The sequence below is a fragment of the Priapulus caudatus genome, unplaced genomic scaffold, assembly GCF_000485595.1.
Source record: "Priapulus caudatus unplaced genomic scaffold, Priapulus_caudatus-5.0.1 Scaffold1089, whole genome shotgun sequence".
Lineage (NCBI taxonomy): Eukaryota > Metazoa > Priapulida > Priapulimorpha > Priapulimorphida > Priapulidae > Priapulus > Priapulus caudatus.
The window spans coordinates 46,021-66,619 of record NW_014578150.1 but is presented as its reverse complement, the minus strand read 5'-3'; the positions used below and the strand labels follow the sequence as shown (position 1 = coordinate 66,619).

General features: G+C 43.2%; 1 protein-coding gene across 1 annotated transcript; it reads left to right on the top strand.

Moving 5' to 3' along the window:
- The first annotated feature begins 2,395 nt into the window (after positions 1–2,395).
- Positions 2,396–13,092, top strand: LOC106815318 (uncharacterized protein DDB_G0290685-like). Its single transcript, XM_014819763.1, has 9 exons — positions 2,396–2,861; positions 7,645–7,770; positions 8,159–8,354; positions 8,977–9,102; positions 10,135–10,522; positions 10,816–11,000; positions 11,420–11,545; positions 12,073–12,263; positions 12,643–13,092. Exons 1-9 carry the CDS (start codon positions 2,514–2,516, stop codon positions 13,090–13,092), a joined length of 2,136 nt encoding a protein of 711 aa, XP_014675249.1. The 5' UTR covers positions 2,396–2,513.
- Positions 13,093–20,599: the final 7,507 nt, after the last annotated feature.

The window sequence follows — 20,599 nt, the reverse complement described above, 5'->3', positions numbered from 1 at the left end:
ACAGTGAGTCTTTCATTTCGCAACAAACAAATGGCAAAATGGCAGGTATGCTTAAAAATAAAGCTAATATAGCTGTCTTCTAAATCTGGGCGCCTAAGAACCCACATAGGTGCAGGGAAGCTTCCTGTTTGTAAATTGGGTTCCAGTCGAGTTCAGAGTAGTACAATCTGAAGGTACAACCAGTTTTCAAAATTCTGCCTCATAATCTCAGTCTCGGAATACATGACTGAAGGCCGATTTACATTAACCTCGCCGAAATTCACTGCTTCAAAACTAGGCTGGGGAGCCGTCAATCTTTAAAACCAAGAGTGGGGTCAATGCATGGAAAGAAGACATTTATAGATACTTTAGGTGAAGTTTGCAACGTCCCTACACCGTCCACATTGCGATCTGCAGCCAGATATATTAGTTATTCAAAGGCCAAGTTACAAAACACCTTATGCGAAAAGGTTAAGACAATTGGAAGACAGTGACTTCATATTTTACTAATCCTCGTTATACATGCAATAGAAGTTAAATATAGGGGGCTGGCATGATCTGCATCACCTATTACAATAATCAGCTGTATTTTATACTTGAATATAATTATCTATCTTATATATAATTACATATTACGACTTATATATAATATCTAGCTGTGGGGGTATGTATGTAGTGCAATATGTATATAGATGATGTACGCTAGTGAGTGATCGAAATGATGGAGTAAAACGTGTACCTAATCACTTTGCGCTGCACAAGCTATACTGAAGTTTTTTTCTTGTATCAATTTTCTTCAATGTCGTATATATGCAGGCTTGCTTTTACTGTATCACTCAAAATTTCCATTTAACGCCGCAACATATTGCCCACTTTTCAATAGGGTTTATAATCTATTACAAATGTGAAGTGTGTGCGGAAATATTGTTACGTTGTAATGTGGCTATAATAGTGTACGAACCGCGAGTGTCCGAAATGGCATGTGCTAAAAAGGGTACTACTTCGTAAACAAATTTGATGAAATTTTTATTATTTGTATTTTACGTTTTTTCTTCATTGTGTTGTTCTGCACTGCTTTGTACTGTATTCACTCAGGAAACATCATTTCTACCTGCTAAACATTTACCGTAATCACTTTACTTGTACAGAATATGCTGAAGTTTTTTTCTTGTTTATATTTTTTCTTTATGGTATATAGCACTGTTTTGTATTGTCTCACTCAGAAAGCTTCTATTTTTTATTTTTTTTATTTAACTGTTCAACACTTACCTTAACACTTACCTTGCGCGCGGAAGCAGTGGGGAAAACTCTTTTACTTATACTGCAATTGAAGCTTGGAACTCTCTACCACAGCAAGTTAGGACAAATTCTGTTTATTCTAGTTTTAAGTATAGTGTTAAGAAATGTCTGATGTAAAGGGTAGAATCATTAGAGGCAGAGGAGTATGATTTTCACTAAAAGAATTCGGTTGAAATTAGGCATAGGAAAAGTTTGTATCGTCTTATGAAAATGTGCCATTGTATGACCGATTAAAACTACAAATCTGTATATTTCAATAGTTAGTTCTGATAGTAGTGCAATTGTTAGATTCAATTAAGGCATAGCAAAACAAGGATCACAATGTAAATAGGTGTGCTAGTCATGCTTTTTGTGTATATATCCTTGGTAATTATCCAATTTTATGAATTCAAATTTTTATTGTAAAAGTATGCAATGTATTGTATATGATGGATAATTGCTTAAATAAATAAATAAATAAAAAATATATTAATCACTTTACTTGTACAGAATATTATGTTGGACCACAATGGAAATAAGTGTGTTAGCCACGCTTTTTGTGTTTTCATCCTCGATAATTTTCTAGCTGCATTTTGTTTATTTATGCTGTTATCGATGTAATGTATGCTTTGTTAATTATCGAAATAAATAAATTAAAAAAAATCAAATAAAAAGCCTACATAGGCATCCACAGTACTGTAGCATCGGATCATTATAGAGCAAGTAAAATGCCAGACGCTGTAAACGCACAATGTTTGCCATTCAAATTATGTGGAGGTTACTGTTGTAAGACGACATGAAATTAACATAAATATATCGCTAATTTCGCCGTGAACTAATAAGTAATAAGTAATAAGTAATGAGACTCTACAGTAAGGATCGGATCAAACATGGCGCCTGTCCCGCGACCAATTTCGATAGGAACACAGATTTACTAGCAGGCTCCGGCACACCATCAATGTTAGCCATCTATATTTATTTTAATAAGATATTTATGTGTAAAATAAAATGTTGTATTAAAATTAGTTAATCAATCTTGTCGCAAAAAGCGTTACAAAACTGCGTCGAGCCGCAGCCTAACCGGAAGCAAGGACGGTAGTAACAGTAGCGCATGCGCTCACTGCAGATTTCATTTTGTTATCAATGATTCATCGCTCGTTTATAAGGCTGTAAAGTGTCAAGTGTAAACAATGTGAATTATCTTCGAGATTTTGGACACAAACTAAGTCAAAGGAATCGGTTGTGATTGGACACGAATGATGAATTCTATTCCAACTAGATTTTCTGTCTACCTAATACTATTCGTGCTTTTTAATAGCGTCACGGGAAAGCGTCACCACGGAGCGAAATCTGATCATAGCACCGAAAATTCGCAGCCTCTTCCGCGCTCTCAGCCGTCGGCCGAAGACGACGTTGACGATTCCGATGAGGCGGATCAGTGCTTTACCGATTTCGACGTGCAGCAGAACACGATCATTAGAACGTACGACTCGAGGGTTGCTGGAGCGGAGTTCCTGACGTCACCGAACATGAAGACCGCACAAGATTGCATGCTGGCGTGCTGTGAGACCCACCGCTGTAATTTAGCAGTGTTCGAAGACAAGGTTTGATTTTGCTGAACAGTAATAGTTTATCGTATTATGGCATGCATGCAATCGAGAAACGGGTGACGCTAAGGTGCTCGCACAACATTTTGCAGGATCATTTTGAGCATGTCAATTGTTAGACCAATAAATTGTGCCCTAAAATTTTTTATATTCTGATGTTATTTTAGGGCCCAATAGCCTTCCAATTTCCATAGACAAAACCTGTGAATTTTGTCGTGCAAAATTCACGACAACCTTTTCACTATTTACGGCCATGTTACATAGAAAATCAAAGAAATACCTAAAGCCGTCGCTTTATTAACATCTTACCTACATTACAAAACACTTGTCAATGTCATGCAGCATTCTCCTCTTTAATCACGTTTATTTTATTAAAACATCACGACATAAAAATCACGCAAACTTTGCTACAAACAAAACTGGCAATCTTGCATTGAACTGCACCGGACAGCGATGATTTCATTGGCCAGTGAGAAATACGGAAGATACGAAATTTCTCACCGGCCAATGAAATCATCGCTGTCTGGTGATATAGTATGATATAGTAATGATGAAGTTTTGCAATTACCTCATAGAACAAAGCCTTATAAACAACCTCATTGCTAGCGATTGCTAACATTTTGTTAAATTTCTAGTAATTCACCCACATCCATGTAAATGGTCGTAGGATCAAGGTATTCTTTAACGAGGGTCGACTGTCATATAGAGGTAGATCAGGTAAATTAAATATAACTAAAAGGTCCACAAATTTTACAGTAAATTGCAAAATTTAGTATTAGTCGGGCTCATAGGGTCTATGTCCCCCAGTGTACTCCTGGAACATACCCTGGGTATACCGGACCGTACCCTGGTAACTATCTGATATGGTTAGGGTTAGGGTTAGGGTTGGGGAGTAGGCGTAGGCGACTCCCTAGACTCGTTAGTGGAGTAGGCGAGGTACGGTCCGGCATATTAGATAGTACCAGGGTACGTTCTGGCAGTACCCTGGGGGACATAGACCCTCTCAGCATTAGTGGTTGAGTTTGTTAGATAATTAGACAAAGGTTATTTTCCCATTTAAATGTTATGTGACCATAAGTTGAAAGATTTTAGCTTTGTGCTAGCATTTAATTATATTAGGTATAACCTACCTTGTGCAGGCGCAGATTTAGGCCGGTTTGCACCGGTTTCCAGAAACCGGTCACAGGCCTCAAAATTCACCAGAATGCACCAAATATAGCCTAATTTTTAAAAAAATTCTTGGGGGCATGCCCCTGGACCCCCCTAGCTCCAGAAGAACATATGGAAACTGGTCACCCATACTCTCTGGATCCGCCCCTGTTGTGTGTGTATTTATAAATAGGTCGGTGTGGAACTAAGTGGTATGCGCATCTTAGTCATATGCGCATCTTATAAATTGCTATAAAATATTAACATTTCATACTTGTCTGTTTAATTTTAAGTAAAGCTCACGGTGAAAATTTCTTACTTATAGATGATCTATAAGTAAGAAATTTTCACCGAAAATAATTTAAACTGATGATGATTTATGTCAGCTATCATGGTGGACTGGCCTTCCACAGGCGACTAGTACTAGTAGCAAACTTGTGTCAATTCGTTGGTTTTTACCATTTTCATTATTCAGCCTTGCCTTATTATTCAGCAGGGTGCGGGGGGGGGGGACTAAGCGTTTATGTGACCTCAGTCAGGTTAGTATCTGTGTCAGTAAGCAGAAGAAATGAGAAGCTAGATTTATGATATAAAGGTTTGAAATTTGGCATCATTACCAAGCAAACATGTCTTTGACATTATCTGTAAAGACATGAGTAGTCCCTAACTGTGTGTTAAGAAATGAAAAGAGGCTATCAAGTTAATTTAACAATCTTGCCATGCACATTTGTGGGGTAATTTTCATAATAACTACGTCTAGAACAGATTTTAAACAATAATGAAGGCTATTCCTTTAAATAATTTTCTACTATTGATGCTTGGGTCATTAAATATTAAATAGCATATTTAGCTCATCTGACATAGTCAGATGCAGCTTGTAGAATTGCATGAGCGTCCGTCCGTCCGTTTGTGCGTGCGTGCGTGCGTGCGTCCGTCCGTCCGTCTGTCAACAGTTGGGCACAAAACGTCCTGAATATCGTGACCGTACGTCGAGCCGTTTAGATTTTCGGATTACCCCCCCTGAGCCTAGGTCGAGCCGTTTAGATTTGTGCCGCAATTCTGCATTTCCTCCCTATACCTTAAGTTAAGGAGGGAATGTTCCCCCTTCTTTTGCACCTCTTGACCTTTGACCTTTAACCCCCAGCTTCAACATCCCAACTCGTGATAGTCGGTGTATAGCATCATGGTAGGAAAAGCCATCACTGTGCCGAAATTGGAGGTCACAGGTCAAAGGTCAGTGGGGCACAGGGCAGATTTTAGACATTTTCTGAGGACATGGTCTGACGGAGCGATTGAATAACTTTTTTGTTTCAGCGGTGACCTAGCATTTTTATGGCTTTATTGAAAGGACCATGAAATGTACTTTCTGCTGACATGCGAAGAGTAAGTGTCGGATAAGTTAACCTTTTGACCCTCAAGAGGAGGGTTAAACATTGATTTGTTTCTCAACTGCGTTGGCGAGTACCTGTGGTTGTGGAAAGCTCCCATTTTACAGTGAAATTCCACACATAACTCTTACTTGAACAACGCTTACTTAGGAGATAATGAGATGACTTATATATGAGATTCTGTAGTGTACTGTACATTATGAATAGTTGGAATACAGTCACTAGCACTCAAATAATTACCCAGGAGTGAGGCTGCGGATTTCCCAGACTGAATTTTCTCATCAAATTTTGGCACCAATATAGACGCAAGTGTGTACGTTCTTGAGCTTATTCCGTCCACTAATCACTGGCCTACCTTGTACTGAAATTAGTTTACAGATATTTTCTATCGTATTGCTGTAAATTGTAATCTTGCACGAGCTGCTCTGGTTGTATCAACCATTGAGCTATTTTTTAACGAGCCAGATGTGCCTCGCAAGGGGTTTAATGTACCTTATTACCTGACACCATACAACGCACATTATGTATAGTAATAATATGGTAATTATTCGCTCTTGCTTTTTGCAATCCGTCGTCACACTGACAGCTGCCATTGCTGCAATGCTTTGGCTGACCGATGCAACGATGCCTTTGATAGCGGCCCGCCATCTATCGGAATTTTATTACACTAGTTTGAAGTGTTGGTTTTTTGGGTTAGAAATGAACGTATGTATAGGACGTCTTGCTATGCACAAATGAATTTATCAGCAGAACACCAGACACCAGATGAGCCCTGTCGCTCTGCGGCACTTGTTCATTGAGCTGAAGCAGTGAAACTTGATCATGAAATTTCCAACTCAGTTTTTATTAACTTGGAAAACTAAACGAGCAATAAACAATGAATTAGATTACTTCCAACACCACTATTAAGCAGTAGATGAGATTGTCAAGTATATATGTAGCAGTTCATCGTGCAGTAAAATTTTATAGCTCAATGGGAATCGCGTGTTAGGCTGGTGGAACCCACGTGGGGCAATGCGGTGGATCTACAATCCGTAGGGCTGATCCAGCCTTTGCCTTCACACAGGAAGTACGTTGTGTACCAAATAAAATATTAGTGGTCGTGTGTATATCTCTTCTAATGTCAGCTCATAAAACGACAGCATCATCACCATGGAATCGCGAAAGAATTGACTTCTCGCCAATGATTTTTAACGCAGGGTATTCGTAAGATATGCCAGCATGGCGATAAGCTCACGAAGATCGTCAATCGTCACCCAGATCCAAGAAATGAATGTGCCCTATACGAGCCCAAGCATGCACTCCCACAGTGCATGCTGCGCAATCAATATATGTAGAGCTTCGTGAAGCACTATCCAGGGACGGTCAGGGGTTAGCTCTGGCATGCAAGCTATTGAGCTTGTCGTTTAGAGCCAGCGAGACCAATCAGGGCATTGCAACGCGCCGAGTAATCTAATGTTTGCGAAGAAAACATGGAGGAGAGGTCACATTACTCGTATTGTAGTTTGACGTGGGGATTAGATGTGGGGTTGTTTCCGTTTTGTCGTCTCTGCATTCGAATAGACAATCATACTCACAGGAGCTGTAGTGTCCAACGCAATTGTGTAGTTTTGCAAAATTCACAAGGAGTGTGAGAGGCATTTGGGCATGCGATAAAGAGTGGTGTGGAGTTTGCTGGTTATTTACACATAGGTAGACTAGAAACTGATGCCATTCATTGAAAGGATGACGACATTGAATTGGCCCTCGGGGTCCTATGTAAACCAGCTTGTTAGCATATATATATGAGTATCGTAGGAAACTATACAGGCATATTTGTTTATTTCTGCTGCGCAACCGACAGTTTTTTATGTATTGTTTTGCACGAGTCGTAGAATGGCCTTTGCAGCAGACTCGTTAAAAATCACAATTGTTATGTAATTACCAGACGTCATACATGTTTACATTGTGACCTTTCTTATTATTAATATTATTCACGGTTTCCAATCACGCCCACGAAAATCAGCTTTATGGATTTTGTTAAAGTCTGCTGATTGTGCCCGATTGCATAAACAGTGTGGAGGCGGCTCGTGCTTGCCAAAATTTTATTGATTTTTAAAGTCAGGAATTCACATTTTGCAGTAACGAGCGAGTCGCTGTGCGAAGCATCCATTCATGTAATTTTTGTCGTGACTGGTTTCCTACGTAATAATTCTAAGTTATATTAAATAATAATTCATGGGTAAATGAAATTTTCCTTTCAGAACAATTCCAGTTGTTATTTATTCGACTGTGGTATTCCGAGCAAGTGTCTGTTCACACCACATACGAGCTATGTCACGATGATGAGAGATATGAATCTTCACGAGTACCACCTTGATAAACTAAAGGTAAATTAAACCCAATAACCTCACCGTGCATGTTTTGCACACAAGACTCAGATGAGATGTCAGCAATACTAATGCACACCCTCTTATTAACTGAGTGGTAAAAACCATCCACTTGAAGGGAACTCACATCATTAGCACTAAAGATGCTTTACTGTGCTGTCAGATTATTAGTCCTCTCTGTCCCGGCGTGATACATAAGGTGCTGCTCTCTCGATTAGATGACGAAAATCGGTTCTGCCTGCCTTAGGTAATTACCGATTACGTAAATGACTTTGTACATTCATCTATATGTATTTTTCTCGACAAATAACCTGTTGGAGTAAGTAGATCAAACTCATATTTAGTGATTCGCATGTTTTAAATGTTTCCAATTATTTGCTTCCCCTAGGCTGAATCAAAACATGAAACAGATCTTCAAAAGTTATCTAAAATGACGACAACCACAACAACGAGCACATCAACAACTACAACCACGACAACAACACCTGTGCCAACAACAACCATTACTCCGACGACGACAACTGCCCCGACTACGACAAAGACCACCGTGAAAGTACTGCTGGAGGATCCGCATGATAAAGATGGTAACTAGTTTTCAGCTGGGCTTTTTCGTGTGGAGAATAAAAGTTGCATGCTGGAGTTATATACAGAATTGCTTCCTTTTCTCCAAAAAGAAATGATTAACTGGCCTAATGCTAGTAACAGTAGCACCAGTGAGTTGAGGTGTAGGAGGGAACTTTAGGTGGCATTAAGAAAATTAGCATGGCTGTAGGATTATTAATGCACCCCACGTGGGCACACTTAACACTGTCATGGCTAACAAGGGGTATCTCAGTACTGGTTTTAAAAGCAAATTACCACAAACAACAGATGTCAACGAGGAGAGCAGACCCAAACAGTTGTAATCTCAATGGTCATGTGTCAGCAGTGCACTAAGCAGTGCACTAAGCAATTCACTAGCAATTCACTAAGCAGTTCACTAAGCAGTTTACTAAGCAGTGCGATAATCAGTGCACTAAGCAGTGCGATAATCAGTGCACTAACAGTTCACTAAGCAGTGCACTCGGCAGTGCACTAAGCAGTTCACTAAGCAGTGCACTACATGCACGGGTTCGTATTTGCTGTCTGCGTGTTGCGATTTGAAGCGATATCACTTGCCACTGCTGAGCGTGGGTGTCGACGTGACGCGTCACTATCGTTTCGCAGAATGTGACAAGTTCCAGTTCCACTGTGAGACGGGTCACATCCACTGCATTGCTATCTACGATGTCTGCGATGGCATCAAGCACTGCGAGGACGGAAGCGACGAAGACGGTTGCCCTGGCAACCCAGGTGAGTGGCACTTGGTCGGCTGGCAGTCTGTGTCAGTCAGGGGCCTGTTGTCGGAAACGTAAATAGTTGTGACTGTCATTGTCGTTTAATACGTCTAATAACTATTGTATGTGGCGTGTTGTGAAATGTGATTTGGTGCGATGTGGTGTGCATTAAGTGTGATGGGAGTCCATGTCAGTCTAAGGGTCGTTGCCAGAATCATCATAAATTGTTATCACCTTTATAATTCTGATGTGTCATAACTTTTGCATGTGCAATAATTAAAGGAACGTAAAATGTCGTGCAAAATTTATGACATTTTAGACTTATGAATGATAAGTGATGAGTGTTTATAATGTGTCTAATGATGGCCCCAGGAATGTGGTCCCAGAAATTGTGGGAATTGACACCCAAAGCCGAACAGACAATTGTTATGGAATTGATGTACATTCCTCCTCCCTGAGAACAAGACAAGACGAGGTGCTCAAGATGAGATGATCCTCATCTCTCACGATCCGGCATCATGAGAATCTCATATGAATGACAAGTAGTGTATCTCGGATCCCTCATCTTCTCTTAGTCATCCTGTGGCGGGTGGGGGGTGGCGGTGTGCATATGATTTCCTGTTGCTATGTCATGTTGTTTGCTCGATAATTGCTCTCCGATAATAACTGCTTGGTTGTCGTTTTTTATAATTCCTCTGTAGAAACTATTCAGTACACAGGGTTCGCCTCAGGCATTCCAAAAGGCACGTCGTTTATGGACGGATGGGGGAGGGTCTGGAGGGGGGTCATACCAATCGAAGTCAATTACGTGTGTCATAAGCGGTACCTATACACAGATAGACTTGCTCACTTTGGAGACATATACATCAAGCTGTGAAAACGTGGCATGGCTGTGTTGGGATTGTCAAAAGTGAACATAGCTGGAAATTAAGGCATATTGATTAGGCAATTAAGGCCTATGTAAGACTGGCCATGTCACCTCTTGTATGGTTTAGATGTCTGGGAGAGTATGCCTTCACGTTTTGACATGTCCTGGCTCACGTTGCAGATATAGGTCTGGGCAACACGTACAGCAGTTACCCTGTCAACAACCACTATGACGCCAAGAACACGTACAAGGACGGATACCTGTTCGACCTGAACAAGTACCCAATCGACACCGGCCCGCGATACGATGACTCCTTTTTCGGCGGGCGAAAGTCGCCGTACAACTACGGTAGTTACGGCAACGGCGACTACGGCGGTGGTCGCTACGGTAACGGCAAGGAGCCATACATCGGCAAGGACACGGGGAGTCCTGACTATCGCTACGGTAACGGCAAGGAGCCATACATCGGCAAGGACACGGGGAGTCCGGACTATCGCTACGGCGATCGTGCGGGCCAACGTTACGATATTTCTTCGCAGGATGGAAGCTACAACAACTGGGATAACAAGTGAGTTGGAGTCGTTAGCGCACCAATACGTCTACAGTAACTGTGCAACGAACACGAAATCACCGCGACAATACAAACATGGGTAGCAATACAAATACAATGCAAGTACAATTGTAACTTGTGCAATTCCAAATCCAAATAAATAAGCAGTGGCAGTAGAGATCCATGAACATGGCGCTGTATGTATTTTTGGTTGTTCTTTCAATTTCGGATTATTTCAATGCTATCTAGGTCGCCGTCTCGTGAAATCAACTGTGCACACGATAACCCGCACCTTCCTCCTCCGCCAACAGGTTTTATGGCCGGGAAGGGATTGACGTCTCTGGCCAGCCGGCGCCGCGGTGGGATGTGAGCCGGGAGGGGGAGAGCAGTGTGCCGGCGCCCCAAGAGCCGGTCATGCTCAACACGCACGGTGGGAAGAAGGGCCCACAGCTTGGCCCGCGGCCGCTCGCCGCCCCGGAGCCTACCATGCACTCCGGTAGCGTATCCCGTCTCGATTGTGCAGTGTCCTCGATAATGCGGGCTCTCGGTGGCACGCGCCATGTAAATAGGCGCCCCCTAGTATTTGTAACTGATGCTGTGAGATTTCGTTAAACACAGTGTAGCTCATGCATTAATAATAATAATAATGATAATAATAAATACAGAAATTAGTAATGTTGTAATGGGTACGATGGTGAATAATAATTTTGTATCCCATTACGTCGTAGCCGTACACTGATGTGTACTTCACAGGACAATTTCTTAATTGGCTTCGCAATTAATCAGCTGCATGTCTTGCACTCTGTGGTGAGGTCAAGTGGTCACATTTATGCTTGCATCGCTAAATGCTGACCTTGCGTGTAATGATGCTCTTACCTGTATACTAATGAGTTCTTTTACCTTGACGGTGACCAGGTCATGAGTTGGCGATGGGGGCGAGTCAGTCTCACGGCCAGATCTCCCCGGCCCAACACTACGCCGCCGGTCAGGCGGCGGACAATGACGACAGCAATGGCGCCCCCTATGGGCAAAATCTTCAAGGTACGTAGAGCATTTGCGCATGTGTTCGGTCGTCTGTATAAGTTATTTGGGTCGCGAGCATTCCACCGCGGTGATTCTCTGCTGTGAAGTTCAAAGAGAATGTAAAGTTCAAAATCTTTAAACATGTCTCCTCGTTTACGATGAGGTGAGCTGGCATTTCCAGTTTGGGCCTGTAGGAAAATATTTCTGCCATTTTAATAATTGTGCCATTTGCTGATCACATCCTATAGTGATATATATATTGCTGTTGTTATTAACAACTAGATATTAGATTATTATTATATTATAAGTAAATGGCAGTTAACAAGGAAATAAAACGACTTTTCAAAGACATTTCATGTACCTGATTTTAACAGATTGGTTCAATCGCTGCAAATGATAAATAATTTGAGGTGTCTCTGGTCAGATGCAACATTCTTTGTAACTAATAATATTAAAACAAGTTCTTAAAAATATAAATCTGCTCGACCGACGTGAGAGTTTGATTGAGCATGTCTGATGTTGATTTCTGGTTGTTTTCGCCATAGGCACACAAGACAAGCTGCCGCCGTACCAGCCCCAGGGAGTCCAGCGCAACGACATGTACGACCAGTCTATTCATGACAGTAACCGCGGAGGTAACCAGCTGCAGCCAGATAGGAATCGGGGAGCTGTGTTAGGGAATCGGGGAGCTGTGTTAGGGACTCTAGGGCAAGGATATCAGCAGCAACCCTATCAGGTAGACCACGAGCGTACTCAGAGGTGGCACGAGAGTTCACGTGCTGGTTTTACTAAAAATTATTAAAAACGAATTATTTCAAATAAAAAATAAAAACAAATAAAATATAATATAAAATACTAATTGGAATGTTGATAATAAATCAAATTTAGGACCAGTAATAATAAAAAAATTTATTAGGATAAATTTTTAGGATAGGGATTATAAAAATTATTAAAAGTTATTTAAAAAAAGGTTAAGCACAGAGGTAAACGGTTCCGCTTCTGCATGCCGATCGTCTTTAACTGGATAGAACGTACCATATTGTCGTACGCGAAATCCACTTGCATTAATGAGCTCTAGCTTTGCTAACAAACAGCATCTCTGCCATTATTCGCAGGGCGATGTCCAGCAGGAGGCAGCACGCGTTCCTCCGCGCGAGTACGCGCCCGCCAACCAGCCACCGCCAGAGCGGACGGGCGCCGATAGCGGTGCCATCCACCAAGAGGGCGTCGCCGCTGCCGCATCAGACCCTGCATCGGTGACCCCCGGCAACGCATCGTCGGGCGGCGCGGCGGCGGCGGCGGAGAAGGAGCCGGGCAAGCCGGCGGTCGTGCACCTGCACATGGACGTGCAGGAGCAGCAGGTGCAGCTCGAAGAGGAGGTGTTCTCGCCTCAGGCCGCCGAGAACTCGGGCGCGGTGCTCGCACTCTCGCTCGGTCTCGCCGTCACCGCGCTGCTGCTCGCGTTCGTCGGCTGCCGGCTGCGCAGCTTCAAGCGACGCGCGCGACGGCGCGGTCCCCTCAACGTGCACGACCCCGACTACCTTATCAACGGCATGTACCTGTAGGGGGGCGTCGCCGTGTCTTTCAGCGGGGGCATCTACCTGTAGGGTGTGCTGCCGTGTCTGTCAGCGGGGGCATGTACCTGTAGGGGGGCGTCGCCGTGTCTGTCAGCGGGGGCATGTACCTGTAGGGGGGCGTCGCCGTGTCTTTCAGCGGTGGCACGTACCTGTAGGGGGGTGTCGCCGTGTCTGTCAGCGGGGGCATGTACCTGTAGGGGGGTGTCGCCGTGTCTGTCAGCGGGGGCATGTACCTGTAGGGTGCGTCACCGTGTCTGTCACCGGGAGCATGTACCTGTAGGGTGTGCTGCCGTGTCTGTCAGCGGGGGCATGTACCTGTAGGGTGTGCTGCCGTGTCAGTCAGTGGGAGCATGTACCTGTAGGGTGTGCTGCCGTGTCTGTCAGTGGGAGCATGTACCTGTAGGGTGTGCTGCCGTGTCTGTCAGCGGGGGCATGTACCTGTAGGGGGCGTCGCCGTGTCTGTCAGCGGGGGCATGTACCTGTAGGGTGTGCTGCCGTGTCTGTCAGTGGGGGCATGTACCTGTAGGGTGTGCTGCCGTGTCTGTCAGCGGGGGCATGTACCTGTAGGGTGTGCTGCCGTGTCTGTCAGCGGGGGCATGTATCTGTAGGGTGTGCTGCCGTGTGCGTGTGCGTGTGCGTGTGTGTGTGTGTGTGTGTGTGTGTAAGGGGTTGCTATAGACCCGTTAATTGCCACAACCCTGACTATCACGGCATTGGCATATAAGCAACAGTAGGTGCTACATTTCCTTTAAGTAAGTGCTCACACCTGACTGTTTCATCAACAGTATGTACCTGTAGGACCACTGCAGTCCTTGTAAATGCCCATACGTGACTCTCACATCCTCAACATGTATGTGTAGGCAACATGGGGACAGGCAGCATATTCCCCTGAATATCGATCGCCCTTATTGTTTGATCAGAAGTGTGATGTCTAACTGCTAAGTGATTCCCAACAGTAGGACTCTTCTTCGTAACAACAAAGCGAAAATGATGACAGCCGAGTTATGATACCATCTCTTGGAAACTGGTGCAAAACTGAACGACAGGTTCAGTACGAACGATGCGTTTCAATAACATTGGGCTTGTACCAAAAACGTGAATTTACTGCTGGAAATCACTGATCTCGAGACTCTCCTTTCCTGAAATCGAGGCTCGCCAATACACACGCCATCTGTCTGCCAGATAAAGTTATGCTCCAAACTTATGCTTCTGACGTCGCAGTCAAAGCGACCCCGATTCTATATCTTACATCCCGACCCCTTAAATGCGTCGCCATAGCAGAGCATCTACCAAACGATATCAATTTCTTTCAATAACATTTCTTGAATTTACCTTGCCTCTTACACCTTTAAATAACACAATAATCAGGGTTTATACTAAACTATGCATTCCATACTACATGTAAATCTAAACGGATGACTTCACTACAATAGATACACGACAATACCTGTCTAATGTTAAGCCGACATGTCTGTCTTAATATACATGTACTACCTGCAAAACGCAAGTATTCGCCATTCGCCAGTGAGTTACACCTTATTCAATCTTTGACATAATGAAGTAGCTTGAAGTGGAACCTTGTCATAACCAACCATCCATCTGACTACTTGATAAACTACTTATCAAAAACGTTTACACTCATATTAGCATGGGTTACCTTACTATGACCTCACAAGAAGTGGCACTAGGCTCGCACCTCTCCATCACATTATCTATATTCGTGCATATGAAAGTAACGCAATCACAAATTCAAACTTCCATTTGCTACACTGTGGATCCATTCAAATTAACACTGTTCCATGATTCCTTGCTTTACGCTTCCAGCCACTTCCAGAAGACTTAATTTCTGCACAAGCCTTACTAGGGTTCTAGTGCTAGGCTTCACCTTTGCTGGTCTCACGAGCTGGTCCTTCCCTGGAAAGGTTTCTGTTACCCTTCCAATCCGCGACTTCTTCCTCGGTAGGTCATCGACGATCAGCACTACGTCCCCTCCCTCCAGATTCTTTTTCTCTTTCAGCCACTTCTGGCGCTGTTGCAAGGTAGGTAGATATTCCCTTATCCACCTGCCCCAAAATACATCAGCCAGATATTGTACCTGTCGCCATCGTCGACGCCCATACAGATCATGCCCTTTGAACACGTGAAGTGGGATATTATTGCTCGGCCTCAGGAGAAGTAGATGATTTGGCGTTAGAGGCTCTTGATCCCGCACGTCATCAGATGTTACAATGAGTAGACGCCCATTGACAATCGACTCAACCAGACACATAAGAGTCGATAGGCTTTCATACGGATGGTTTGTTGCTGAGCCATTTAGTTAGTCTGAAGCCTCCATTCCCCCCTCAAATTTGATCAAAGCCCTCAGATCAACTGCAAGTTTCACTGCGGTTTCCTCACTCTCAACTGACACCAAACAGTCATCGACGTAGAAATTCTGCAGAATGGCCTCTGCTGCTTCGGATTTACCATCATCTTGACTATTTCCTGCTGTTTGACGAAGTGCATAACTGCAACAACTCGGACTCCATGTACCTCCGAAGAGGGGGCACACATCCGGAACGTCATTGGTTGTTTGTGGAAGTCCCCATCCTTCCACCACAGAAATACCAGGACATCACGATCTTCTGGAGGCACTCTTACCTGATGAAACATCGCCTCAATGTCTGCCATGCGTGCCACAGGTTGTTAGTAAGGTCCGGCCCCTGTAGCACTACGTCGTTCAGAGATACTCCTTGCTACTTGGCCGCACAATCGAAGACGATTCTTACCTTGTCCGGCTTTTGGGGACTCAAGACGGGATGGTGTGGCAAATACCAAACAGTGGTGTCTTTGGTTTTGAATGTCTCATCACAGACTTCTTCTGCATAGCCCTTTCTGAGCAGCTTCTCTATGCCTTGTTTGTATTTCATACATAGAACTTTATCCCTTTGCAATCTCTTTGCCAGTGATAGCAAACGGTGTTCTGCTGTCCCTCTGTTATTCGGCAAGCTAGGCGGTTTCTTCTTGAATGGCACTGGTAGTTGGTAATGTGCACCTTCCTGTATGACATTCCTTTCCCAGACATCTAGGACCTTCTTATCGTTGATAGACATTCCTCTGTCTTTCTGAAGTATATCCGATCCTTCGATTTTCCCGAACTTGTGAACTTGTTCTTTCAACCCAACAGCACTATGGATAGACCTAGCTGTAGCCTTACGTGTTTCATCTGAACTCTTGTAACCTACAGGTCCATTCACTGACCACCCCAGTCGTGTCCTCACAGCATAAGGACCATCTCTCTTAACTACGCGCAGCAGCGTTCAATTGCGTACAAACAGTTTGCCACTGTACTTGGTTTCTGTTATTCTTTTAACGCACTGATAATCGTCTATCTTCGCACTGATCATGACTTGTGCTGTTGCATGAGGTGCCGAATTTTATTCTAGTGTGAGAAATAAGATCTATAATAACTCGCGATGCAGAGTCAAATATTGAAACAGTGTTCGATTTTTGAATTGTAGCGACTACACACTATTGTAATATAATATACTTGCATGTACATTAGAATCATGTGAAGAATGAAGGGTTTTGGCATTGACACGGGCAAGCTCGTTCGAACGCCTGTTTTTGGGAGCAAAGATGCCTAAGCGTCTATTATACTCAATCTGGCGAAATGTACTGATTGATTAGATACGTATTCCATGCGGTATCTGGTACAATCATTCGTGAGACGTGTGTACTGTGTAAGCAGTGTAAAAAGTCGGTAGTCTGACCCAGCAAACATTTTGGAGTTGATATTATATTAATTATCATAGGTTCGTTTCACTGAAATTGCATTGGACCTGACATGGCCTCCTGGGACATGTGTGTTTCCCTTTATCGTGACACACTATTTTATGTTTTCATGTTGCCAGCGTTGTCTTGCCCATTTATTTATGTCCTCGCCCGCTCCACTCATTGTATCGAGTGTTAGTGTGTTTTTCCAGAATCTACAAAACCGTAGAAATAGATATACACCTATCTATATGTATATATCTATTTCTTTGCTACAACCCGTTATTGATTGTGCGTGTGCTTGTGATTGTGATTGTACGCATCGCAGGTCATACGGCACCTGATTTATTGTTATGTCCGTCTACTTCCCGCCAACCAATTTGTAGATATGTTACTTCTGAGGTTTTCATGACCCACACCCCACCGCCCCCACCCCACCTACTATCACCAGTACAACAATCCGCCCTAACCGTGACTGTGATGTTGTGCGGCGTCTAGTCCTGACAGTTCGATTGCACGTAGTGTACACCTATGTTAGGGTGTCTTGTGTGCGTGCGTGTGCGCGTGTGTGTGCGTGCATCAGTAAATGCGTGCACGTATCCGTGATTATTCTGTGCGTTCTATCTGACCGCCAACTGTGTTAGGTGTTAGTCCACCGAACTGTGTGTGCTTCCCACCACATTATTCTGCAATATACGATTCGTCGCTAGACGGTAGGACACCTGCGCGAGCGTCTCTCCTGGCTGTGATTATATTCAATCGGCTGAAGGTCACTTATACTGCATCGTATCGGAAATGAAATATCTCGAGAGCTTCAGTTGTGTTCTGTAACGAAAGTGTTGTTTCTACCGATTCCAAAGAGAAATACAGCTTAAAATATTTATTTGATTTTTAAATTTTATTTACAAATTTTATTTATGTGTAATTTATGTATATAAATGTGTGTGTGCGCGTGTGATCGAAAGAAAAGTCAAGTGATGTAACACGTAATCAGAATTTTTCTTTTTGTTTATTTTACCAGTATATGGTAAAGCATTTAACAATCGTAAGGAAACCGATTTGTGATATTATATTGGCAGATATATGGGCGATATGTGAATTATGATTGTGAAAATAATCAAAATTATCGTGGTAGTTATATATGCAACTAGCCGTACATTTGACAAGTTTACTCTCCATTGTGTATTCCGTTGATTCCAGTAGTAGACTGTAATGGAGGTGAAACGAAATTGCCACCGCACTGCAAAAATAAATATTTAATTTCCAGCTTGCTAACCTGATTAATGAGTGTGCGTATGTGAAACCTAGCACAGAATGGAATCAACGGGATATATTCGAAAGGAAGTTCGAGTAAAGACAAATTCCCTTGTTACTTGTATTATTGAGGAAACCTGTATCTATTAATATGTGATTGTATGTGTTATAATATGGCATAACACGGTTAAACGTATAGTTTACTGAAAGTTGTTGATTGCCATCCAATTATTTATTACGAAAGAACTTGTCACTATCAATAGTCGTGTATTAAAGACTAGTGGATGCATTGAAAATTATATGTGAAAGGAAAACGCCGTGTCTTTTGTAAAGAAAATAAAATTATGACTAAAACTTGGTTTTAATTCGTGTATAATCTGTCAAATAACGATGTATAACTAGCGTTTATGTATTTATCAAAACTGGTGGCGTTACTTTTTTTAAGGCAAGCTTGCAGCCATGCAAGCATGCAGTAGAATCAAGAGCCCATTAACCTTCATAATACCCCTGTCACACCTTCGCGCGATCATGCTCGCGCTCCCACTGCCACCTGAAGGTATGAAAGCGCGAGGAAAAGCGCAGTCCATGGAAATCCATGGCGTGGTGTGACCATGGTGTGACACCATGTAGCTTACAGTACGCTCTTGACTCGATTATTACGCTCTCACTGCGATCCTATGCGTTCCCAGTTTGATCTTCAGTGCGCTCTCAATGCGCTCAGTGCGCTCCCACTGCGCTCTGTGCGATCTCAGTGCGTCCAAGTAGCTCTCGCTGCGCTCTTACTACGCTCTCAATACGTTTGCAACTCGCTCACTGTGCGTGCGCAGTTTATTTTATTTTGCATGTTTGGGGACGTCTGACTTTTATGTTTGGGGAATTGGGATTTTTTTGTTTAAGTTTAAGTTAATATAACTTTATTTAAGGACATTTAAGAAATTACATAAGCAAGGCATTATGCATAAAAGAAACAGAACAAAATTTATTTATTTTTACATTACCATATTTATTTCAAACATACAATATTGTGTACTGTGTACTTGTGAACTTTTGACCTGTTTTTTTGTAACTGACACTTTATATCATGCTATCTTGCCAGTGCACAGAGCGTGCAGGTGAATTGAAGTACAGCTTGAGGTATTCTCGTTGTTTCTTGGCTGCAGTGGTAACACGGTTGTTCCCTCTAATGTTGTTCAGCTCGTGCATATTTGCATCAGCCCTCCAAGCACCTGGGATCAGTTGGTGGTTGATATCCTCCGCATCTAAGGCAGCATTCTGAATGGTAGGATAACGCAGTCTCATCAAATTATGAAGACAGACGCAGGCCTCGACGATCAGTCGTATGGTGTCAGGTTCATGCTGCATGGTGGTCAGGAGAAGGATGCCAAAGGCGTTCTCCACAACGCGACGCCCTCTAGATATCCTGTAGTTGTAGATCCTATGCTCTTTGGTCATCTTGCGCATCAAGTAAGGCTTCATTATGTTGGTCCGCATCGCGAGCGCATCATCAGCCAGGAAGAAATATGGCATGTCCCTGTCGTCATTTGTTAGGGGGTCTGCTGGAGGAAGTCAAATGGTCCCATCTACTAGGCACTCATTCAGCTCTGAATCATTGAAGATCTGTGCATCTGACATGTGTCCGTGCCCTCCGACATTTATCCAGAGGAACTTATAGTCCGCATCGACGAGGCCCATTAGAACAATGGAAAAGATGCCTTTATAGTTGTGATAAAGGCTTCCACTGTTCGCTGGCTTTCTGCAGGCAACATGTTTTCCATCAAGGGCTCCACCGGCATGAGGGACGTTCCATCTACGTCACGCCCTTCTTCAGGGGAGATTGGACAGCTGATGACTTCCTCCTTGTACTCATCTACGATGGCCTAGCAGACTTCTCCTACTAGGACAGACATGGTGTTATGAGGAACTCTGAAGTCAAACTTCATGCTGGCGTACTTGTCACCGGTTGCTAGGTGGCGCATAGTAATTGCAATCTTCAACCCTGGTTCCATAGCCTTCCTATACATGGTGTCTTGTTTGGTGCATCTTGGACCAAGTCTTGCTAGGAGCTCATCAAACATCTTTGGTTGTACTCTCAGGAAGTTAAAGAAGGATGCAGGATCTTCGTGTCGTAGCTCGGCTATTAGGCAGTGATAGTGGCCAAACTGAACTCTTCTCCCCACGTTTAACCATGGTCGAACCAGCATCTCCTCTTCCTTCTTTCCCTCCTCCTTCTTCTCCTTCTAATGGTGTTGACAAGGGCCTGGTCATCTTGTGCCTGCATATGTGCTAACTGTAGTACAATTAGCACATTCTGCCTGTCTGCGGTCATGGTGAAGAGCAGATGCACAATGATTGTGTATAGAAGATAAAGCTGTATTTATAAAAAAAAATTGTGTGGGGGGGGGGGTCAGTGGAAGTGGGATCGTAATAAGAACGCTCTGTGAGCCTATTGCAAACGTGGGAACCACGCCTTGGACGTATTACGAGCGTC